The sequence below is a fragment of the Acinonyx jubatus genome, chromosome A1 (genome assembly GCF_027475565.1).
Source record: "Acinonyx jubatus isolate Ajub_Pintada_27869175 chromosome A1, VMU_Ajub_asm_v1.0, whole genome shotgun sequence".
Taxonomy (NCBI): domain Eukaryota; kingdom Metazoa; phylum Chordata; class Mammalia; order Carnivora; family Felidae; genus Acinonyx; species Acinonyx jubatus.
Window position 1 is genome coordinate 96668494 of NC_069380.1, and position 24946 is coordinate 96693439.

The 24946-nt window shown below is 46.2% G+C and overlaps 1 protein-coding gene across 3 annotated transcripts in view; it reads left to right on the plus strand.

The window, feature by feature from the left end:
• The window catches only part of TNFAIP8 (TNF alpha induced protein 8), a 130727-nt gene that overhangs the window by 49296 nt on the left and 56485 nt on the right, over positions 1–24946 (plus strand). Inside the window, exon 1 of one of the 3 annotated variants that reach the window (XM_015076700.3) lies at positions 18099–19337. The exons of the other annotated variants lie outside the window; for them this stretch is intronic. Within the exon in view, the coding sequence (XP_014932186.1) occupies positions 19325–19337 (13 nt within the window). The 5' untranslated portion in view covers positions 18099–19324. Of the gene's footprint in view, positions 1–18098; positions 19338–24946 lie in introns of those variants that run through there. 3 annotated transcript variants of the gene reach the window in all.

The window sequence follows — 24946 nt, forward strand, 5'->3', positions numbered from 1 at the left end:
ACACTTTTTGAAGATTCCTTTCTGCCCCTAGTGTGTAACTAAGAACCAGTACTTCAGAGCCGTGGCTCTCTTGACCAGGGGCAGTGTGTCCTTCCCCCTCCGCATTTGGCAATATCAGGAGATATTTTTGGTCGTCACAATGAGGGGAGGGGTATGTTACAGTATCTAGCAGGTAGAAGCCAGGATGCGTCCTACAAGGCACAGACGGCTCCACTGTAACAAATAATTGTCTGGCTCAAAATGTCAGTAGAACTGAGTTTGAGACACAATGTTCTAGAATAATCAGACTTTTAAAAAATAAGACACACCACAGGGTGCCTCGGTGGCCAGGTCGGTTAAGCCTCTGACTCTTGATTTTGACTCAGGTCATGCTCTTATGGTTCCTGAGTTTGAGCCATGCATTGGGCTCTGCACTGACCGCACCAGAGCCTGCGTGGGATGGTCTGTTTCCCTCTCTGTCCACCCCTCCCCCGCTTTCTCTCTCTTTCTCAAAATAAACTTTTTTTTTAAAAAAAAGAAAAGAATACATTTATATAAAAAAAACAGGACATGCCAGAGCAATGTATATGCCCATTGTGAGGAAATAATAGTATGGAGAAGTTTACATTGTTGGCCTTCCAGCAAGATGAAGAGAAGAATCTGGCTTAGTAAATGCCCCTCCCCCTTGAGTGTCTCCTGTGTCTGCTGTCATGGTGGTCCAATGATGTGGTCCTGGCTTGTCCTTGTAGCTGGTACAGCTGCTGGTTCCGATTTTTGGGGCAGGATCTCTTCCAGTGGTTCCCTACGTTGGTTGTACTTGAATGGCTTGGAAGAAGACCAAAATTAAGAAAATTAAACCCATAAAAATTAGCCAAAATAAACAATTTTAAAATACGCTTGTAAAATGCTTGTTTTCTAATATAATATAACGATTTTCTAAAGTGAGGGAGTGAACCATTTGAAAGTGGTTATACATGGTCTATAAAACTGATCTGATGTGCTGGTAAGAGTTCTTTGGTTTTTCTTGCCTTTCACTTGGCTGAGAGGCTAGGAAAGGCATTTTTTTTTTCATTTCTCTTTTTCTTTAATTTATTTTTTAAATTTCCATCCAAGTTAGTTAGCATATAGTGCAACAATGATTTCAGGAGTAGATTCCTTAGCGCCCCTTACCCATTTAGCCCGTCCCCCTTCCCACAACCCCTCCAGCAACCCTCTGTTTATTCTCCATATCTAAGAGTCTCTTCTGTTTTGTCCCCCTCCCAGTTTTTGTATTATTTTTGCTTCCCTTCTCTTATGTGCATCTGTTTTGTATCTTAGTCATATGATATTTATCTTCCTCTGACTGACCTATGTTGCTTAGCATAATACCCTCCAGTTCCATCCATGTAGTTGCAAATGGCAAGATTTCCTTCTTTTTGATTGCCAAGTAATACTCCATTCTATATATATACCACATCTTCTTTACCCCTTCATCCATCGATGGACATTTGGGCTCTTTCCATACTTTGGCTATTGTCGATAGTGCTGCTATAAACGTTGGGGTTCATGTGCCCCTTTGAAACAGCATACCTGTATCCCTTGTATAAATACCTAGTAGTGCAATTGCTGGGTCAGAGGGTAGTTTCAGTTTTAATTTTTTGAGGGACCTCCATACTGTTTTCCAGAATGGCTGCACCAGTTTGCATTCCCAGGAAAAACATTTTTAAATTGAGCCCAGTGCAGTTTTCTTTGATTTTGAGACATTCAGGAATACTTTCATGGCAGGTTAACTTTAACCTGTATTTATTATATTGTATAATTAATCTCATGAACTCTATCTCACTCTGGACAAATCCAGGTTTCCTGAGTGTGACACACTAAGGATCTTTGCCACAAATAAAATGTTGTGTATGTGTGTGTGTGTGTGTACACACTTGTGAAGTTTTAAAGTGTTTAGTTGGGGCGCCTGGGTGGCGCAGTCGGTTAAGCGTCCGACTTCAGCCAGGTCACGATCTCGCGGTCCGGGAGTTCGAGCCCCGCGTCAGGCTCTGGGCTGATGGCTCAGAGCCTGGAGCCTGTTTCCGATTCTGTGTCTCCCTCTCTCTGCCCCTCCCCCGTTCATGCTCTGTCTCTCTCTGTCCCAAAAATAAATAAACGTTGAAAAAAAAATTTTTTTAAAAAATAAAGTGTTTAGTTGAGGCAGCAAATTTTAATAAGGAGTATAAATATGACATATTAAATATACTCAAACCTGTGTTCCCCAAAACTGACAAAAGTACATAGTTATCGGCTCTTGAAGTTGCTCCGAATTCACTGATCCTATTATGCAAGTGGTTGACAGCTGATTGTTTTTTTTGTTGTTGTTCATTTAAGATTTCAAGTGGTACCTTTAATGCTCTATGTTAACTACATCAAACTTTTTTTCTAGAAATCATTTCATGTGTATGAATCTGGGGTTATGACTATAATCGTTTTTCAGTGTTCTCCTGTTTTTTTTTCTTTTCCTATTGCATTAACTGTGACTTCAATATAATCAATTCATTCATTCAATAAACATTTCACGCCCTATTGTGTGCATTTTGCATTAATTACTATAACAACTATAAAAATTGTTTAGCCTAGTTTAGTGTAACTTGGGGCACTAAGCCAATACTCTGGTGTGCTGTGTCCCTTTTACACCTATTGGTTGGAATGTTTTAAATTAAGACTAGAGGAGTAACAGTTCATGTGATATTTGGCGTGAATATTCGAAACGTCAGTGTTGGAATAATGTATCCTGTTTCTTCACTGAGTTTTAGCGATGATTCCCTAAGTCAAGCCTGGCTTTTATAGCTGTGCTTTTGACTTAATTTATAATTGCATTTTAAAAAGTTCTCTTTGCATGTGTAAACATTCAAGTTTTTCCTCTGCCTTTGAAGTTTTTGTTGTATGAAGTATTCAGGAAATTAATCCATGTTTACAGTGTAGAGATTTTTTTCCTAACATTCAATTAATTGTCATGAGAACCAATACGGAGTTTTTGCTTCATAACAGGTGTGCTTAATAATAATTGGTCAAATATTTTCCTACCTCAGGGTCTGAGTGAGTGTGTATATGTGGGGTGTGTGTGTGTTTGTCTGTGTTGGGAGGGTATTGTTCTCTGGAATTGGGGTCAGGTGGTTAAGATGAGAATCAAATTAGTGCTTAAGGACTGAGTAGATGAAGCCCAAATCTTGAAGTACAAATTTTGGTTTCTTGGACAGTCATGGCTGTTGCAGGTTATTCGTATATATATTGGTATAACTTTTATTGCAATATGTTTGTCTATACCTTTATCATAATGGAGACCAACTAAGTGGATTGGTAAACCCTGTCTACATATTTTCTAGAATGGGAAGCTGTTTGTCCATACACGCAAAAAATAACTGGTTTGGGAACATGGGATTCACAGGGTGGGGCAAGAGTTCATAGTTCAGAATGTTTGAAAGACACATAACTGGAAGGCACATGACTAGAGCCAATAGATTGGAATATGGGAAAACAGATTCTGGCTCGTTTCGGGGAATGTGCAAAGAGTTCATGAACTATGGCTTAGTGGATGCTAGGGGTGGATAGAACGATGAAGTGGGTCAGGTGTACGAATTCCCTTCCAAAGGAGGATGTCAGAAAGACCACGAATGGGACAGAACATAGGAATTTGAGCGGACCTAGGAATGAGGATTGGACCAGATGATCTTTAGGTTCCTTTCCAGTCCAGCCACTCTGTGATTTTTTAGGATATATTATATCCCCTGAAAAGTAAGCAGTGAAGACACCAGCCTCTGAAGGGAAATTTCAGATTCAAGAGTTCAGGGTGCCCAGTGGTTTTTTTCTCTCCCATCTTCTGAAAATCCTCTTGCAATTATACCCCCTCTTCTACAGCATCAGCTGCTTTCTCCATGTGGGAGCATCTTCATTTTTTTATCAACTGCCTTAAGGTGCGAATGAGAAACAAAATTCCTCAAGCCAAAGTAGCCTACCAGCTCCAGCCTAGCTTCTCTGCTCTCCGCTCTGGTGGAACTCCCAAAAGAGTGATCTCTGCCTACGGTCTGCCCTTCTTGGTACCCCTCCTCAGCCCTTCGCGCTCCAAAATCATTTCTGTTAAGGTCACCAGAGACTTCCTCTGGAAACCAGTCCCGTGGCCGCATCTCCATCCTCAAATTCCTGAGCCTCTGCACTATTCTGCGTCATCCACCCCTCCCTCTTCTTAAAATGCCTTCTCGACTTCCACTTTTCCACCTACCTCAGTAACCTGTCTTTGGAAGTTCTCTACATTCTGTGGTGGGCCAGCTCCATCCTTGACTCTTCTCCACACTCTCTGGGCAGTGTTTCTTAACCTGGCTTGGGGCTGCTGAAAATGTGCAAATGGGTGGGCCCTGAGAACTCAGATTAATTCAGAATCCCCAGGGAGGGCCATGAACATCAGTTGGTAAAATGTTTTGTTTCTATGCTTTGTGACCTGACTGCACTAATGTGTGGCCAGCATTAAGAATCCAGGTGATGTTATCAGGTCCCATGGAATCGATACCAAATCCAGGTAATGACTCCCAAATTAATATGTGTAATACATCTCTCCCAAGTGCCAGGTTATTCGATTATTCTGTTGTCTGCTTTGCCCTTCCTCTAGGGATGGGCACCTTGATTTCACCTGCCCCCTTTTGCATCCCAACCTCGTCCCCTTTGATTGCCCTGCTCAGTCAACACATTGGATACACAGTGCTCAGGCTAAAAGCCCAGGGACCTCTTGAGTTCCTTCCTTCCCTCGGGGCTACCCAGCTAATCCAATAGCAAGTCCTGCCCATTTTCCTTCCACATATGTATCTCCCACCTCTACTTACTTCTGCTACGATCACTCCCCTTGTGCTTTTGCCGGCCTGCCTCGGCCACTTCGCCCCATGTAGTCAGAATGACCTTATAAAACCCAGCAGACTATTGGGGTGCCTGGGTGATCCGGTTGGTTAAGTGTCTGACTCTGGATTTCGGCTCAAGTCAAGCTCTCACAGGTCATGGTTTTGAGCCCTGAGTGGGGCTCTGTGCTGACAGTACAGAGCCTGCCTAGGATTCTCTGCCAATCAATCAATCAATCAATCAATAAGATTCTCTGCCTCTAAATAAACAAACATTAAAAAAAAAAAACCCTGTGTGATTTCCTTGCTCCCCACCCTCCTATGTGTTCCCATCACAGTCAAAAAGTCTGCACTCCTGACCATGAGCCACAAGGCTCCCTTGACATGGCCCCACCCAACTCCCCAACCTCGTCTCTCAACACTCCCGCCTCCCTCAGTCCTGTCAGGCCACACTGCCTCCTTGCTGTTCCTCACACTTCCCAAGCTTGTGTCTATCTCAGAGCCTTTGCACCCCCCCCTCCCTCTGCCTGGGGGGTCCTTGCTCCCTACCCCCTGCACTTGTTCCTTGGCTGTCTCCCACTCTCCTCTCAGGCTTCTGCTCAGATGTTGCCCCGGGAGAAGGCCCATCCAGAATGCTCCCCTTTCCCCTCCCTCTGTCCTTTCTTCTCATTTATCTCTGTTTGACATGCTGTGTTTCTAGCTGTTTCAGTGGAACTTTTTGCACTGCTCTATCCCAGCACCATAAACCATGCCCGTACCTAATAGATGGCCAACATACTCTGAAAAACAGAGTGCCACTCCTTGAGGCCTGGTCTCGGAACCTCGTGTCTTGTCACTCCTGTGGCTCCTGACGCCTTTTCTCACCCGTGAGCAGGACCATGCTGGCTGTAGCCAGAATCCACTGCTAAGTTTATCTCAGAATGTACTCTCTTCTGCTCCCTCTTGTGTGGGTCCCTTCTGCTCACAGAGGACTCCAAAAATAGAGAAGGACGGGAAGAAATAGAGCATTTTAGTGATAGGTGGATGGACACCCTTCTGTCTCTTCTCGTCTGTTCAGTCAAGTCCCTACTGCTCCTGTTTTCTACATACAGACTTTTCCTTGATGATCTGCTTTCCTGATTATCTTCTAGCTTCTCTCTGTTCCCTTTCATCTCCTTTGAAGTCCCCTCCCTCTTCTTTGTCCCTTAAATATTGATATGTTAGGGCTTGGTCTGGCTGTTCTGCTATTCTGACTCTACTCTCTTCCTCGGCCATGCTACCCATTCCTGGGCCTTCAGATCCCCTAAATGGCAGTGACTTCCAAATTTATATTTCAAGCCCAATCTTTTGTCTAGGTTCTAGACCTGCATGTGCAGCTGTAGAATGTTCCACAGCACAAATGTCTCACAGACAACTCAATTTCAGTGTGAAATGAGGTGAACTGACCTTCTCTCCCAGTTTCCTCCAGTAGATTATCCAGCTGACTATCCCGAAACCTGCAAGGAATCTTCCCCTATCTCCCCACTATGTCCCATCCATTGCCAATATGATCAACATTACCAATGTTAAGTAGCTGTAGGAATGCCTGGGTGGCTCAGTTGGTTGAGCATCCGATTCTTGATTTCAGCTCAAGTCATCATCTCATGGATTGTGAGTTCGAGCCCCATGTTGGGCTCTGTGATGATGGTGCGGAGCCTGCTAGGGATTCTTTCTCCTTCTCTCTCTGTCCCTCCAGTACTCTCTGTCTCATTAACTTAAAAAAAAAAAAAAATATATATATATATACACACACACACACACACACACACACACAGCCATAGAATCTGTATACTGCTTCTCACTGTTTCCTGCCACCAACCACAACTAGGCTACCACCATCACCTCTTACCTAGATGACTTCAAGGACAGACGGTGTGCCCCACCCCCCTCCCACCCCTAGGGCAGTCTGGCCTCCTGAGCTGACATTGGTCTTTATAAAATATCCATCTGATTGTGTCATCTCCTGACTAAGATGCCTTATTGGGATTTTGACAGAGTCTAAACTTTTAAACAGTGCTTATAGGAAGGATCCTTCATAACCTGTTCTCAATGGTGCTATACCTGTTGGAATTTCTTGGAAGTATCTGCTTCCCTCCTTCCACACCCCCATCCCATCACCCCAGCACACACACAGAACCTCCTCTGGCCCCTTGTGTATCATGAATCCTCAGGGCCACCATGGGGCACAGTAAGACCTCAATAGATATTTGTTGAGTAAATGTGGGAAGGTGATAGCCCTGGATTGTAATTGTCCTTGTCCCCCAGTTCTGATTTGCCTTGCCTTAAAAACTGAAAGTTTTCCAGAGTCAAACATTTCTGTTTTGAGGCACCTGGGTGGCTCAATCGGTTAAGCATCCAACTTCAACTCAGGTCATGATCTCATGGTTCATGGGTTCAAGCCCTGCATCAGACCCGGTGCTGACAGTACAGAGCCTGCTTGGGGTTCTCTCTCTCTCTCTCTCTCTCTCTTTCTCTCTCTCTCTCTCTCTCTCTCACTCTGCCCCTCCCCTACTCACTCTCTCGCCCTGTCTCTCAAAATAAACATAAACAAATTTTTTCTCTTTTGTTCAGTAGTCCTGGGTATGTGTTTCCCCTCAGCTCTGTAGTTTCCAGGGGGTTATTTAAAAAAAAAAAAAACCATGGAACTAAGAGAAGTTTGTGGGCATCTTCTAGCAAATCATCTGTGCTCTTTGAATGGCCATTGAGTGCTGTGCTTAGGAGGCTGCCAAACAGGGCAGAGAAAGCAAACCACCCTCATGACCTAGTGGTGAGCGGGGAGGCAGACTGGCCACGGCATGCGCCTCTGTGGTGAACTTTTTCAACGTGAGCGTGCGTAAGCCAGGCTCCAAATACCTGCGACTTGCTGTGACTTGTCTGAACTGTTTATTGAATTTTTTAAACCTGTCTGGGAAGGAGGCTAGAACACAGTGTGCCTTGGTCTTATCTTAAGTTGATCTTATTTAAAAGGAATAGACAAGAACTTAATCATGTTTAACTTGTAGTGATATACATAGGACTTTCAGTCTCCGTTGTCAAGAATCTAAAGGAGAATGAGGAAGGGTTTTTTCCTTAGAAGACCCTGGTCTGTATTTCAGACTTTGCCTGCAGGGCTGGGAGCTACTTACTGGGTGAGGTTTCCCCCCTCCGTCCTCTTCAAACTCCTACCTGGGGGCACCTGGATGGCCCAGGTGGTTAAACATCCAATTTTGGCTAAGGTCTTGATCTCATGGTTCATGGGTTCTAGCCTGGCTTTGGGCTCTGTGCCGACGGTATGAGCCTGATTGGGATTCTCTCTCTTCCTCCCCATCTCTTTGCCCCTCCCCCACTCACATGTTTTTCTCTCTCTCTCAAAACAAATACACTAAAAAAAAAAAAAACAAACAAACCAACAACTCTTATCTGTGACCTCTTCAGGATGAGGATTGGAGGGACCAACCGTCAGTGCTGAGTCAGAGGGTAAGCCAGAAGAGAATGACACACTTCCTGCCCTAAGTTCTAGGGAGTTTTTCTGGTTTGTTTTCTGTTTTGCTTTGAAGATTCCCTAAGACAGAAGATTGCCCTGACCCGTCTTTGGATCAGCAACCTCTGTTTATTTTTGTGATCTCCTAGGATATCCACCCTGCTCTACCTTCTTATCACTCACAGGTTTTAAAAACAAAAAGCTTTTTTTTTTTTTTTTAAGTTTTTTAATGTTTATCTATTTTTGAGAGGAGAGAGACAGACAGAGCACAAGCAGGGGAGGGGCAGAGAGAGAGGAAGACACAGAATCTGAAGCAGGCTCCAGGCTCTGAGCCATCAGCACAGAGCCTGACATGGGGCTCGAACTCACAAACCACGAGATCGTGACCTGAGCCGAAGTCAGCCACTTAACTGATTGAGCCACCCGGAGCCCCTACAAAAAACTTTTTAAAATCTTTATTGCAAAAGTTTCACATGCTTGTGTCATATATCTATCAACTACAATTTGACTCAAAAAATGAAAAATGGGAGCGAGGGGGAAGGGAGAAAAAAAAGATACTCCTTAATTTCACCACCCAGAAAAAAAGTTTGTGAATATCACTCCAGGCTTTTTCCTGTATGCCTCTAGTTTTTCTCTACAAAAATTATATGGTACTTAATAAAATTTCTTTTATATATTGCTTTGTAGCCTTTGTGAAGAGTTCCCATCTTATTAATTACTTGACACGATCCTTTTGAAAGACTATTACATGCCATTATACGGACGTGCCATAATTCACTTCAGCCGATCCTCTGTTTGGACAGCGGGGCTGTTTCCAGGCTCTGGCATTATTAGAACCCCACACAACTCCCTCGTACTACTGCCCACACTTGTCCCTGTTTCATTGGAGGTATTCTTGGAAGTGGCTCAAAGGGCGTGTGGAGTTTTCAGGTTTTGATCTTTATTGCCACTTTGCCTTCCAGACAATTTGACCTGCTTTATATTCCCACCGTATAATATAAACTTCTCACCATGTCCTGTATGGCACTGTCTGTGCTGGCCCATGCTTGACTCCCATCTGCTCCCCACACCCATCTCCCCCATGCTTCCCCCATGTGGCCACACCGGCCCCCTTTCTGCCCCTTTCCCCCCCGAAGCGTGCTGACATTGTCCTGTTTTGGCTGGAGTACCTGCTCTTCCCACTGCCTAGCCTGCTCTTCCTCTGGCTCTTGGCATTGTCCTCTGAGGCCACCTCTGCCAGGGTGGTCTCCATCACACCCCGTTTGTTTCCAGTCTGCCACTGCTCACCATCTGTCCTTTTTTTTTTTTTTTTGGTTTTTATTTTTGAGACAGAGAGAGCACGTGAGTGGGGGAAGGGCAGAGGGAGAAGGAGACACAGAATCTGAAGCAGGTTGCAGACTCCCAGCTGTCAGCACAAAGCCCGATGTGGGGCTTGAATCCACGAACTGTGAGATCATGACCTGAGCCGAAGTTAGATGCTTAACCTACTGAGTCACCCAGATGCAACCCCACCCCCTGCTTCTTTTTTCTTTTCTTTTCTTTTTTTTTTATTCATTTTTTTAACGTTTTATTTATTTTTGAGGCAGGGAGAGACAGAGCATGAACAGGGGAGGGTCAGAGAGAGGGAGACACAGAATCTGAAACAGGCTCCAGGCTCTGAGCTGTCAGCACAGAGCCCGACGCGGGGCTCGAACTCACGGACCACGAGATCATGACCTGAGCCGAAGTCGGCCGCTTAACCGACTGAGCCACACAGGCGCCCCTCTTTTTTTTTTTTTAATTCCATTGTCCAGCCATCCAGGCATGGACTATGGTTATTTTTTTAAGATTTATTTATTTACTTATTTATTTTGAGAGACAGAGAACAAGCATGAGCAAGGTAGTGGCAGAGAGAGAGAGGGGAGAGAGAGAATCCCAAAGAGGCTCCATGCTATCAGCCCAGAGCCTGATGTGGAGCTAGAGTTCACCAGGCCCGAGATCATGACCTGAGCAGAAATCTAGAGTCGTATGCTGAACCGACTGAGCCACCAGACACCCCACCATCTTGTCCTTTAATTATTTGTGTGTTTTGTTGGCTGCCATCTCTTCCCCCCACCATTGAAAGTCAGTTCTGTAGCTCAGGCTTCCTCATGTATTCTCCTCCCCACCGTGTTCCCAGCGTCTAAATCCGTACCTCGCATGCAGTAGGTACTGGATAAATGCGGGTTGATTCTGTTGAATGAATGGAGAAGTCTCCCTGACGTCCAAGAATGTGCAGTGTAGTGTGGATAAGGAAATGTGCAGAGCAGGGGCTATCCCTTGGAGCAAAATGTGCTGAATGCTGTACAAAACTTCCGAGTGGCATAGGGAGACAGAAGTGAGAGCTGACCACTGGCTCCGAGCATCACCCAGGCCCCGCGTGAGCTAAGCCTCGGGCTCTGTAATTGATGATGGTGGAAAGGACCCAAGGGGCCAGGGCATGGGGGTGAGCGGAGGCCCAGTGGGAGGACCATGGGAAGTACTCTGCGGCCAGGATTCAGGGCCACCTGAAACCTTGACATGCCAGTGTGGACTCTGACCCATGAGCAGCAGGGAAGCACTGCACGTGGCCCCCCAGAGGGCGACATGGTAAGTGACGATGTGGAAGCACCTTTTAAATGTACTTCTTGGCACAGGTGGTGGTGTTAAGGTGACAGAGCCGCACTTGGGGAAGATAACCTGGGAGGGTGACTAAGTGGAAGGAGAAGGAAGTTCAGGCCAGAGGATGACACCTGGGGTGACAGGGAAGGCCGGAGGGGCAGTTGGGGAGGGCGGAACAGGAGGATTTGGGGGAGGGTAGGGGGAACGAGGGGTCCGCAGTGACACTGAGTCTGAATGACCAGTGGGTAGGTGAGATACGGAGCCCCACAAGAGAAAGCTGTTATGGAGCGAGGAACACCCAATCTAGTCTGGGTCCACCCCTTTGCTGGACCAGTGAGCACTGTGTAGATTGAACCCGCTCATGTGCCCTCCTTTGCCCTGAAGAACCTCGGGTGATGAGAACATAGAGCAGGGGGGCCAGAAATATATCACAGGATAGGGGTCTTGGGCTCCCATGGCCCCCTTCTCATCTGACAGCCCAGTGGGAAGGGGAAATGGGGCTCCAGCCTCTCCCCAGGGGATTAGAGGTAGTTTGCTGACCGTGTCCACTCCCAGTCACACGTGGAAGGAGTGGTGTCAGCTTGCCATTGGGTAAACGTGTTCAGTTGTGAGCCTGAGGAAGATGGTACGGAGGACAGGTGGCTGTGTGTTGGCTGCATGTGCACAGGCACTCTGGGGACATATGTCACCCTGAAGTGGGTGACACAGCACCCTTTCCCTGCAAACGGGCAAACCCCATGTGTGTTTCTCCTGAAGGGGAATATCTGGGAAATTTTACTCAATATGTGGCTGTAGTTTCGGATTATTCTCTAAATTGAAAAGTTGTTGAATGTCAGTGTTTTAGGTTTGAAAATAGGCACAGGGATAAAAACTGCATAATGACCAAGCTCTCTCTCTGAAAGAAGAAGGGCGAGTGGAACTGTGTGCTGGCATCCCCTGGAAAGTTGTCTTTTCAAGAAACCACCTTGGGGCTCCTGGGTGGCTCAGTCAGTTAAGCATCTGACTCTTGATTTTGGCTCAGATCATGATCTCATGGTTCATGAGTTCGAGTCCCGCATGGGGCTCTGTGCTGACAGCGTGGAGCCTGCTTGGGATTCTTTGTCTCCCTCTCCCTGCCCCTCTTCTACTCACTCTCTCTCAAAATAAATACATTAACATTCGAAAGAAGGAAGGAAGGAAGGAACCGCCTTGTGCCCCCTTTAACGCAGGAGTTTAACAGCATCCCAATGAAAATGAGATGAAAACAGCCAAAGCATGGTGGGAAGGCAGCAGGACTTGGTAAATGAGTGACCATCAAGCTGAGAGCGGAATCAGCAGTGACCACAAATATGGTAGTGTTGGAACCCAGAGAGGTTAAAACAGAAGGGAAAATAATTGGGTTTGGCAGTGGAGGAACGTTGAGGAATTCAGCTCAGGAAATATCAGATGTTGCCTATTAACTAGAAATACTAGAAATTTATAGAGAAATTGACTCGGCAATTGGAGGGTTTTTCCTTGGCAAATGGAAAGTTTCATTAGTTTAGTATTTTATCACTAGGGATCCTGCTCAGTTTTACATGCGGGTTTGCAGTGGAAGAATGCTATAAAGTGTCAGGACTCCGTTTATATGCATTTCAACAGAAAGGAAGCTGCATTCAAGTGCCAGCGTATTTACTGCAGCAGACGCTCAGTGTTTTTTGCCTTGTAAATGCTGATCTTAGTGTTTTCATGGGTGGTGCTGGTGCGAATAGGGCTTTGTGTCTGAGGAAGACAGACATAAATGCTCATTCTGAAGTCCTAGGATCCCGTTCTCACCATAGCTGCACAGCTAACCAGCCTAGCGGTGTGATTTGGGGCACGGCTTTCAGCTTCCTCAGGCTGCTTCATTTTTTTTTAATGTTTACTTATTTTTGAGAGAGAGAGACACGGAGAGACAGACAGAGCATGAGCGGGGGAGGGGCACAGAGAGAGGGAGAAACAATCTGAAGTAGGCTCCAGGCTCTGAGCTGTCAACACAGAGCCCCACATGGGGCTAGAACGCACGAACATTGAGATCATGACCTGAGCTGAAGCTGGATGCTTAACTGACTGAGCCACTCAGGTACACCAGGCTGCTTCATTTTCTTTGCTTGTGAAGAAAGATTAGATGATATCAGAGGTCTTGCCATCCCTGAAGTTGTGTGAATTTTAAGAAATAAAAGTGGTGGTTTTTTTCTTTTTGTTTTTTTGGCAGGGGTGGGGGCTCTGAGTAGCATTTTATAAAATTTATACTTAAACCATAGAAACTACATACGATCTGATAGAAAGATCTGCCTTCCCACACTTTTTAAAAAAAATTTTTTAAAACATGTTTGTTTATTTTTGAGACAGAGAGAGACAGAGTGCAAGTGGGGAATGGGCGGAGAGAGACGGCGACACAGAATCTGAAGCAGGCTCCAGGCTCCGAGCCATCAGCACAGAGACCGATGCAGGGCTTGAACTCATGAACCAGGAGATCATGACCTGAGTTGAAGTCGGATGCTTGACCGACTGAGCCACCCAGGCACCCCCCCCCCCAACCCCGCAACTTATTTTTTGTGCAGCTCTTTTCTGGGGGAGGCTGTGAACGGCAGCAGACCTCATAACAGATCTGAGAAATCTCCTTCCCAGTCCTGTTCTGATGCCAGCGCTGCCCCTTCCCCCACCACAGCTCCAACTCACCCTGTTTCACTTGCTGCTTTCCTGGCTTTGAAAGGTGGGTTAGCAGGTGTTCTTTTTATTTTCTAGACACTGACCTATTTATGCTTTCCGTGATACGATATTAAGAGAAAAAAGCCAACAGATTTGGCTGAGGACATACCTGGGTTCACAGGCTGGCACTGCCCTGAGCAGGCATGTTACATTTAGGGAACTCCCTGTCCTCACCTGTGACCTGGACAGCAGGGTGCCCACCTCCTGAGGTTTTGGTGAGGACCGGGTGAACATAGGGAAGACATCACACACACTCGCTGGCATCGAGAGGGTGCCGGACACTGGCGAGATTTTCGCAGCCTTGTCTAGGCACAAACCACGGGCTTCTCTGCCAGTGCAAACCTCCTTTGGTGAGAGAGGGTGAGTCCGACCACCCGCCGTCTCTGCGACAGCATCTGTGCAATGCTTCTGGAGTACCTTCCCAAGCTGGGGCACTCACTCTTCTAGAATAACTCCCGATCAGCCCTGCTTTGCCCATGACTGCTTCCTCCTTGAAGAGGAGAGGAGGGTCAAAGGGAAGCAAGTCAAATTATTTGGGGCCGTGGCTTTAGGGAGGCTGCTGAAAGAGTTGAGGTGGCTGGAGGAGGCAGAGGAGAGGAGGTCTGGAGAGGACCTAAGGCAGGGACAGGGTCATCATTCTTCATGGCAGCCATGGTAGCATATCCCAGGGACTAGGGAGCATCTTGGAAAGGCCAGAGCATGAAGGTCAAGGTGTTCTGTAGACATTTCCAGTTCTGTCTCTCAGGCTGTAAAATCGGATGAAGGAAACAAATGCAGGTATCTTTTTCATGCAGGCACCAATTTCACGAATGCTCTGGTGATGAATGTGCTGCTGATAAGGATGTGGGTGACTGTCAGGCAATCTTGTTTGCGGGGGTATGTCATGAGCAGTCGATGAAACTAGGCCAGAGATGGTGTGTGCTCCGGAGATTGTTCTGGGAGGGCAAGGCTTGCGACGTCCTGTTGACTGTGCTGCTTAACCTCTTTAGCTCTGCCAGTCTCTTTGGAAATTGGGATTGCCACCCACTTTCCCTGGGTGTGGGGACAGTGAAATAATTTCAGTGATAGTGCCTTGCTCTGAGATGCCTAGATAGCACAGAGCACATGCATATGCAAGAAGAGAATCTGGTTTTCTACCTGCCACTGTCATGTGGCTGCAGATCTCATAGATGGACCCAGGCTTGCCTAACGATGACTTATTTAGGATCACGGTGAAACTCCAGAGCGCTTCTGTCATCAGCAGTGCCAGGAGCGGGTGACTGCAGGCGTTGGGGTGCTGAGAAGTTTGCTTCAGCTGCAGAGCTGTGCTCACCAGAAAAGATGTCCCTGTGCATTCCCTAGCAAAGCTGGATCTGGACAGATTCCTCGGTCCCTGGGCCCCCAGGCAGAGTTTCCAGGGCTGTGTCCTCTCCCTTCCCTGCCTCAGAGCAGGTATCTCTTTTGGTATCTCTTTCAGGCTCCTCTCTGAATTAGTGATGCTCCAGCTTTGGGACACCACCACAGTTGTTGGTCCTTGAATCGACCTTGAGTGGCTTAATTTGCAAGTCCTAAGAAAGCATACAAGAGCTGTATTCATAGCTACAAAGGCAACTGAGAAGAGTTAGGTGTTGTTTTTTCAATATTTATTTATTTATTTAGAGAGAACCAGTGGGAGAAGACAGAGAGAGAGAGAAGGAAAGAATCCCAAGTAGGTTCTGCACTGTCAGCACAGAGCTTGACATGGGGCTCAAACTCACAAAACCCCGAGATCATGACCTGAGCTGAAACCAAGAGCCGGATACATAACCAACTAAGCCACACAGGCGCCCCTTACAGCTTTTTTTTTTTTTTTAAGTTTATTTATTTATTTTGAGAGAGAGAGAGAGAGAGATAGTGTAAGTGGGGGAGGCTGGAGAGAGAGGGGAGACAGAATCCCAGTCTCCACACCTGTCAGCACAGAGTTCATGTGGGGCTCGATCCCATGAACTGTGAGATCATGACCTGAGCTGAAACCAACAGTCACATACTCAACCAACAAAGCCACACAGGCGTCCCTTAACGCTTTTTTTTTTTCTGTAAGTTTGTTTATTTATTTATTTTGAGAAAGAGGAGAGAGCGCAAGTGGGGGAGGGGCAGAGAGAGAGGGAGACTGAGAATCCCAAGCAGGTTTGATATTGTTTTACATAAAGCTGTTTTGTTCCATGAATCTTCCTCATCTTTAGTTCTGTGGCTCTTTCTTCCCAAGTGAAGGAAGTGAGCTGAATATTTTAACTACAGATGCTGGGACTTCTTGAAGCAGCAAACTTTGAATGGATCCGAGCCTATAAGATCGAGGCATTCTGGTCTCAAGGGAGAGAAGAGGGAGGGATGTCTTAAGGATATGCCCCCCTCGTCTAGTTTGTAACCCATCCCGATGTGTTGATTTTATTCTCCATTGCTGGAGAGCTTTCTCCAAAAGCAGAAATTGGCCCTCCCTGACAATGCCTGGAGCATGTGCGACAGGGCTCTGCCGCCATGTTGGCCGCTGTGATTCTGTACGCCTCTTCCTCCAGTCTTCCCTCCCCTTCACGGTGCTGCTTCTCCTCTCCAGCAGTAGTGGACAGAGTGGTTCTTGGCAGCCACGTAACCATGCAGCTACCACCAAGGTAGTATTTTAAGGAAACATGAGAGAACAGTTCCTCTGTTTAGACGTGGTATTTCTGCTCTTTACAAAAACTGTGTAGCTTGGAATTGCCAATGCGTTAGTGTCTGCAAGGTCGTAGGGATTAGAATCTTTTTAAAAAATGTTTATTTATTTATTTTGAGAGAGAGTGTGGGAGCAGGGTAGGGGCAGAGAGGGAGGAAGACAGAGAATCCCAAGCAGGCTCCGCGCTGTCAGCGCAGAGCCTCGCATGGGTCTCAAACTCCTAAACCATGAGATCATGACTTGAGCTGAAACCAAGAGTTGGATGCTTAACCATCTGAGCCACCGGGTGCCCCCCTAGTGATTAGAATCTTGGACTTCCAAAAGGAATAGTATCTTGGCATCTTCTCTGACTCTTAGTCTCTGATGAAGTGGTCATGGCATTAACGGGCCAGTGAGAATTTGGGGACATAACACAAGGAATGAAGAAGGATGGTTTCTAAGGTGTAAAAGTTCGAACCATCATGAGGTAGTCACATGATAATGTAGGCTATAAAGAAAATAAGTAATGGATAATGTGTTTGTAAATTGGCATTGATTTGGTATCTCTTTCAGGCTCCTCTCCGAATTAGTAGTAGGCATTTGGTTTATAATTCAGGTCAACAATAATGCTCGTTGCTATTTAATCCCTCACTGTACATCCCGTGGTTCTCTTTACGTCCTGATAGGGATTCTGTGAGGTAGATGATGTTATTCTTATTTGAATGAGAATAAAATCGCTCAGAGAGGTGAAGTAACTTGCAATACTATAAAACCAGGAAGTGGCAGGGCATCTGGGTGGCTCAGTCAGTTCAATGTCCAACTTTGGCTCATGTCATGATCTCACAGTTTGTGGGTTCGAGCCCCTCATTGGGCTCTGTGCAGACAGCTCAGAGCCTGGAGCCTGCTTCAGATTCTCTGTCTCCCTCTCTCTCTGCCCCTCTCTCATTCTCACTCTGTCTCTCTCTCTCAAAAATAAACATTAAACAAAACAAAACAAAACAAAACAAGAAACACCCAGGAAGTGGCATAGCTGGACTGTGAACCAGGCCTAGCAGACTCCAGCATATTTGTCCATTGCATTCCACTTGGCTTCCTTTTTGCTGAGTTTCTGGTAGGCTCAAGACAGTGTTATTGCTATGGAGGATAAAAATAAAATCAAGAAACCTACCGTGTATGGGGCACCTGGATGACTCAGTTAGTTAAGTGACTGACTCTTGATCTTGGCTCAGGTCATGATCTCACAGGTTTGTGAGATGGAGCCCCGCATTGGGGTCTATGCTGACTGTGTGGAGCCTGCTTGGTATTCTCTCTGTCTCTCTGCCCCTCCCACAATCATGCGTGTGCTTGTGTGCACCCTCTCTCTCTCTCTCTCTCTTTCCTCTCTCTCTCTCCAAATAAATTAACTTAGAAAGCAAGAGAAAGAAAGAAAGAAAGAAAGAAAGAAAGAAAGAAAGAAAGAAAGAAACCTACTGTGTAGTTGGGAATAAGACAGGTATGCCCCTAAAGGTAATTCACAGACAACCTGTGATAGGTACCCGGAATGTGTTACCAAGGAAGTTGAACTGAGGTGCCATGGGGGTTAAAGGGAGAGGCTGAGGGGCTCCTGTGGGCTCAGTCAGTTAAGCCTCCGACTTCGGCCCAGGTCATGATCTCACGGTTTGTGAGTTTGAGCCCTACTTCTGGCTCTGTGCTGACAGCTCAGAGCCTGGATCCTGCTTCGGATTCTGTGTCTCCCTCTCTCTCTGCCCCTTCCCTGCTCGTACTCTGTCTCTCTCTCTCTCTCTCTCTCAAAAATAAATAAGCATTAAAAAAATAAAAGGGGAGAGGATGAGATCACGCATGCTGGTTGGGATGCTCAAAGTCTTCATTGAGGCAGTGCACTTGGAATTGGGCCTTGCAGGACTGGTAGAATCTTGCTCAGTGGGGATAGATAAGGGAACAATTTGTGGGTAGTAGCGATTATCAAGTGTACAGGGAAATCAATAAGCTTCTAAAGAGACTATTAGATAATATAGATGCATGTATCTTTATATATGTCCATGTGTGTCTTGTGTGTGCCTGGATACAGTCACCCACACATTCTTTATAATGACCTTATATTCTTTTAGGGGCACCTGGGTGGCTCAGTCGGTTAAGCATCTGACTCTTGATTTTGGCTCAGGTCATGATCTCACGGTTCCATGAGCTTGAGCCCTGCGTCCAGCCCACACAGACGATGCAGAGCCTGATTGAGATTCCCTCCCTCTGTCTCTGCCTCTTCCCTGCCTCAAAATAAATAAATAAACTAAAAAAAAAAAAATCTTAAACAAAAATAAAGACCTTCTATTTTTTCAAAAGCAGAAGAGTAATGGTTTTAAGTCACAACATTGTCCAAACTCTGTTCTCCACTTCTACCTAGAACAAGAATATGTCTAAGCAGCAGTTACTATTAATAGACATTCATGTTTATACCGGTCAGGTAGGAATGAACTGGTTTTTTTCTTTTGTGTCATTTTTCTTTTCCCCCCAGGCATCTAACTGCTGCCTTTCTTTTCTTTCTAAGTATTGGCTCTTCTTTTCTAGCATGTTGAAACGTTAGACTTCCTGTTTCTGCTTGATTTTGAAATTATCTCCTGTTCGCCTATCACAGGTAATCCCTGGGTTTCTGTGTAGACACAGTTTATGGGCAGCCAGTGCAGGCAGCAACCAGTCCCTTCCCATTGTGGATGTGGAGACCTCTCCGGATTCACAATTAAAGGCTCCATAATGCATTCCACTACAGGTGACGAAACCCAGCTCCCAGAATAACAAGCAAGACAGCTTTTAAAGTGACTGCTGTTGACCAGTGTCTTCTGTGCGTTTGTTTGGTAAACGTATGGTGGATTTTTTTTTTTTTTTTAAAGAATGGTATAAATTCTTTGGAATTATTCTCGGGGGAAGCCTGACTCTTCCTGAAGGCAATACAGTTACCATAGAATCCCTATCAACAGAGAGGCCGTGTATGTTCCTCTGGTCTTTGTGACTACCAAGACGCCGTGAAGCCGTCCTTCTGACCGAGGACGGGGGCGGGAAATGCTGAAACTAGGTGAGTTAAAAGTGCCCTCAGACTAACTTGGTGTAATATGTTGGAATTTGGCAGAATGTTCAGATGACTAAGTAATGTGGTGTTGCTGTCTGCAAGGGAATAACATTTGGTCGCGGCTTTGTGAAGTGGTTGTGTCGAACAAATCACTGCTTTTCTTTTTTCTGTAACTGGGTGTGGGGCCCTGGTGTTGAGCTGATGGAGGTATGAAATAGTGTAGGTGGAAAAAATGGCATCTGAAGTTTGCATGTAGATGGTTTCATCTGTAAACAAATGAAGGATGGAAATGCTTCAGAAATGGGACTCTGAGAAGGTGGCTTAGCTTTTTCAGTTCAAGTTTCTCCTTGTGCCTTATCCATCTGCTTAACTGCAGGACGTCTCTAGTTCCCAGTGCATTGGCCAGTGATCTGCAAACACATGGGTGTTTATTTCTATTCTCCTGTTGTGTACATTTGTCAGACTGTTTCTGCAGTCACCATTCTCCCTAACGGCCAATCGACAGTTTTACCCAGCATACATATAGGCTCGTGGCCTTTTAAAACATGTCTTAGGCTCATTTTCATCCATATTTAAAGCTGCTACACGTAGCCTTAATTTGATTTTTGAGATTGATTTTTGAGATAAATTGCAAGAGTTTTTGAGCATTGAAATAGAGCATTTTAAATAGCCTTTAAAGTTACATACAGATTTACACATTTGTTCAAGTCTGTGCATGATATTTGGTGAAGTCTGTCTAAAATTTTTCTGCTCAAAAGGCTTTCTGGAGCTTACACTGAATACAGAGAAGGAATCAGAAATTGGAAGACGTAGGCGGGCATTAGTATATCTAGATTCTTGGCCCATTAATGGAACCTTGGCAGCCGGTGCAATTTCTCAGAGACAGGACTTCTTTTGTACGGAAGTGGTCACCTGCACGTCATTTATGTTAAATGTGCATTTGCCTACCAGATGCCCAGAGCTGTGCGTGTGATTCACTGTCTCCCTTCTCTATATATGCACATGGGCACAGGCGCATTCTATCAAATATATAAAAATGGTTTACGTGCCTGTGACAGTATCTCATGGCGTAGATGCAGTTAAGATCAGCACCAGGTTCGGCCAGGAAGGTTTCGCGGACAAAGTGAGTTTTGCGGGGAGTTCCAAAGGGAGGTAAGGAACGCATTTTTGGCGGAAGGAAGAAGCGTACGTGAAGCTTCTAGCGCTGGAGTGATTAAGCCAGATGTATTCCGTGAGTGAGCGTGAACCATATGCGAGCGGGTTGAAAATAACCAGGCTAGTAGGGAAGAGAAGGCAAGGGGTACTTGTGGAGGAGGACTGGAGAGGCTTGTGGGGAGCTGGAGTTGTGTGTGTTGCTGGTTTTCACACTTGGATGCCCGCACAAGGCTGGCCATGTCGCCATCTAGTGGAGCCGGTGAAAATGCACCACCACCTCTTGTACCTTCAGGTTGAATTCATCCTGCAGTATCTTAGCAATAGGGAAGCTAAGGAATTTTACATAAAGAATTAGAGAAAGGAGATGGGTGTAACCATGAGCACCCCCCCCCCCATGATACTAGTTTTGACTCTAGAAAATGGAGCTGAATCCCAATATAAAGAATTTCTCACAGACTGTCTGGAGGTCCTGGTGTCACTGAGGGTGCAGGGGGTACCTGGCAGGAAGCAGCATGTGAGAAGTTGTACAGCACAATGAAAGCATACCACATCTGGCCCTGCGTTGGCTTATTTCATGTGGTCATAGAGTCCATCCCAGTACAGCGGTGGCAGAGGAGAGCTCCCTCACCAGAGGCACCACAGACCTCGGGACTGGAGGACACTGTAGAGGGCCATACACCCCCCTCCTCCCTTCCACGCATGTGTGCCTGCATCCATTCAGCAAAACTTCCTGAATCTCTGTAATGTATCAGGCTCTCTTCCAGGTACTGGGAATACACCAGTGAAGGGTGCAGATAGAAACCCCTGCTCTTAAAAAAAGAAAGGAAGAAAGAAAGAAGGAAAGAAAGAAAGAAAGAAAGAAAGAAAGAAAGAAAGAAAGAAAGAAAGAGAAAGAAAGATAGAAAATAAGGAAATAAAGAAATCCCTTCCCTTGGAATGCTGACACTCTGGTGGGAAAGACAGATGACAAATAAATGAGTAAAATGTATAGTAGGTGGGATACTGTTAAGTGCTAAGATGGGAAGCATTTTTTTAAATCTACAATAGGGGGTAAGGATGGTTGTGCATTTTTGTGGGGTGGCAGGGGTAGAGAGAGGATTTGCAAATGTGTGTCCTCGCCGAGAATGTGGTATTAGTCTCTGCTGAAGGTATCAGGAAGCTAGACCTCTGGCTATCCTGGGAAGAGCATTCCAAGCAGGGGGCAAGCAGATACAAAGGGCCTGAGGTGGGAATGGTCCTGGTGTGCTCCTGAAACACAGCAAGGGGATTGATCGGATGTGCTGGAGACATGGGGAGGGGCAGATAAAGTCGGGCCGTGGGGGCAGTTATAACGCACTGGACTTTCCCCGGACGTGAGGTGAGAAGCCATTCCATCTAGCCTAATCTTCTCATTTGACAAATGAAACTTAGGACACAGAAGTTAGGCTATCCAGCCTCATGGAGCCAGACGGGCTGGGATGAACGTGCCTCTTAACCCAGCCTTCTTCCTGCCACCCTGCCTGCCCCTGTGGGGACGTGCGACCACATGCAGGCTGAGGCTTCCGAGTGTAGTGGTCCTGAAGAAGCCAGGTGCTGTGGGCTTTCCCGGGCAGCTCTGTTAGCACCTCCTGGTCCCTCCCTCAGCGCGTCCACGGCAAACACAGAAAGGAGCAGACCTCTTATCTCAGAGGACCCTTCCACCAAATATGCCTTCCTCAGTTTCATAATGGAGAGAAATCCTTGGGGTCTTCCTAGCAGTTCAACCCCGAAACCTACAATCTCAGGAAGGCTCCCTCTGTTCGTTATGCAGTTATCTGGATATAAGTTAATGTAAGACGTCTATAGTCTTACGGTGTTGGATCACAGTTCTCGCCATGAGAGTTAGTAAGATTGAATAGTAAAAGTTATTTTAAATGAATTTGAAAATAGGATCTGCCGGTAGGAGAGGTAACCACTGGTTGTCATCAAAGGCAGCTGGACCTGGACAGTTTGGCCCAATATTCTTTGCCCTCTGGCTTTGCTGGGAGCCTGGTCAAGCCTTCCCCGCCCATCCCTTCTTCCTGCTCCTTTAGATCTTATGACCCTTGTCCTCTGGATGTGGGCCAAATCCTCTAATCTCACTTTCTGGCGAACATCAGACTAGTGCTAAGTATAGAGAACGACCGTGTTGTCCCCCACAGCGTCTCCTCTCCCTCGTCTCCCACAGCCTGGATCCTGTGGACAGAGTAACAGGAGGTACAGGCACAAGGTCGGTCCCAGCGTGTGAAAAAAACTCACCCACGACTCGCTTGCTCCTTCCTTTCTTCCAAAACAAAACTCTCAGCATAAGTGATGTGGGGTTTACATCATCTTATTTGGCATGTACATTTATTTGTATAATACTTTCTTTTATTTTTTTTAAGTTTATTCATTTATTTTGAGAGGGAGGAAGGGCAGAGAAAGAGAGAGAGAGAGAGAGAGAGAGAGAGAGAGAGAGAGAGAATCCTAGGCAGGCTCCATGCTGTCGGCACAGAGCCCAATGAGGGGCTTGAACTCACCAATTGTAAGATTCCTGAGCTGAAACCAGGAGTCTGAAGCTTAACCCACTGAGCCATCCAGTCACCCCTTTGAATAATACTTCCTCTCATTTCCTCCTTCCCTCTCCTCCCTTCCTTCCTTAGTTTCTTTCTGCCAACAGAGGTACTTTCCATATGTTCATTTGCCTATGTTCTTTTTCTTTTTCTTTTCTTTTTTCATGTTTATTTTTGAGAGAGAGAGAGAGAGAGAGAGAGAGAGAGAGAGAGAGAGAAAGCACAAGCTCTGGGGGAGGGGCAAAGAGAGAGGGAGACAGAAGGTCCGAAGCCAGCTCCAGGCTCTCAGCACAGAGCCCCCACGGGGGGCTCAGACTCATGAACCATGAGATCATGACCTGAGCCAAAGTTGGGTGCTCAACCAAATGAGCCACCTAGGCACCCCAGCCTATGTTATTTTTAAATGAGCTCTGAAATCCCACTACCTCCAACTATTAGGATCAGTAGTTAAGTTCTTTGTTTCTCCCTGGAGCCTGAGAGCACGGTTCCCTGGGGTCTTTTGGTTTGGGATCTTTAGGAGAGTGGGTACTCCTGGGGGTGCTTTTTCCTTTTCCTACCGTGCAAATCTTTCTCTTTTTGCCCTTCAGAAAGGCAGCCATCCCTTGTGGCAAGGATGTTCCCATATCGGGTTCATCAGGAGGCCCCATCAGGGATGGTGGGGCAGCGCCATACTGGGAGTGGAGGTGGGAACCTCAAGGACCCAGGTCCTGCCTCTCTGACCCTCTTCCCTGTGTATGTCACTGAGGTTTCTCAGCATCCCCCACCTTGGGCCTCTGCACTTGGCCACCACTGCCATCAGACAGGCGAGACTTGGCTCTGCCGGAGAGAGAGGGTTCCAGGCTGTCCCCTGGCCTTTGTTAGGCAGCCAACTTGAGGAAATGGGGGAGGAAGTGATGGTTACCTGTTATTCAGGTTATACCTGTTATTCTGGGGCTGCTTTACCCACTGTCCTTTAGGGGCTGGACATGTGTTAAAGCCAGAGGCAATTTAGAAGTCCTCAAGCATGCTCCTCATTTGCCTTCCAGAATATTCTATCAGTGATGGCTCTTATTGTACAAGAGAGAGAAACCCCAGTTTAGATTGGCTCAGACAAAACAGAATTTTTTATTAGCTTACATAACTGGAACAAGATTTGGTTTAGCCGCTCAGTGATGTCAAGAACTCATTTCCTTTCCAATTTGCCTTCTGTGGTGAGTTTCATCCTCAGCCAGCTCCTCTCATGATGGTTAAATGTCTGTAGCAATTCTAACTTTGTGCATACAGCACACCATCCAGGAGGAGAGACAGAATTGGCTCTGGCAGCTCTAACAGAGGAACAAGTGGCCTTTTCCAGAAGCCCCCAGCAAATTTCTCATGTGTCCTTGTCTAATCGTAAGCCAGTTTATTGGCTGTAGAATGTGGTGTTGAGTGGCTTAGGTTTGTGTTGCCTAAACCAGTCACTCTATGGCAAGGGGGATAGGATTACCGGGGCAGAGTTAAAATGGTCAGGGCTGAACATGAGAGGTGGGGCTGGGGTCATTTTCTCCTTCAGACAGCAGCCTGTGGGGATGAAAGTGATGCCAATGGGCCACAGTGTCTACTAAACAGACTTCCTTTCAGGGTGGTTTTATTTCCTCCCTGTTGTTTCTTACTTGGTGACTGGCTATGGTATAATACAGTGAATGGAGCCCGGCATATTGGATTATCAGCGCCCCCTGAGCCCATGACAAGGACATAGGTGCTATCAGGGAGACCTGGGACATACTCTCTATGAAGCACAACAGCCCTGCAGATCAGACAGGGAAATTCTCAGAGGACGATAAAGCATCCCCAAGGTATCATAGACCTGGTCTGGTAAGCCTTGAACACTGAGAGTAAGAACTAGAGAAAATTAATTACAGGCAGGCCTTCAATCTATGGTAATTATGTGTC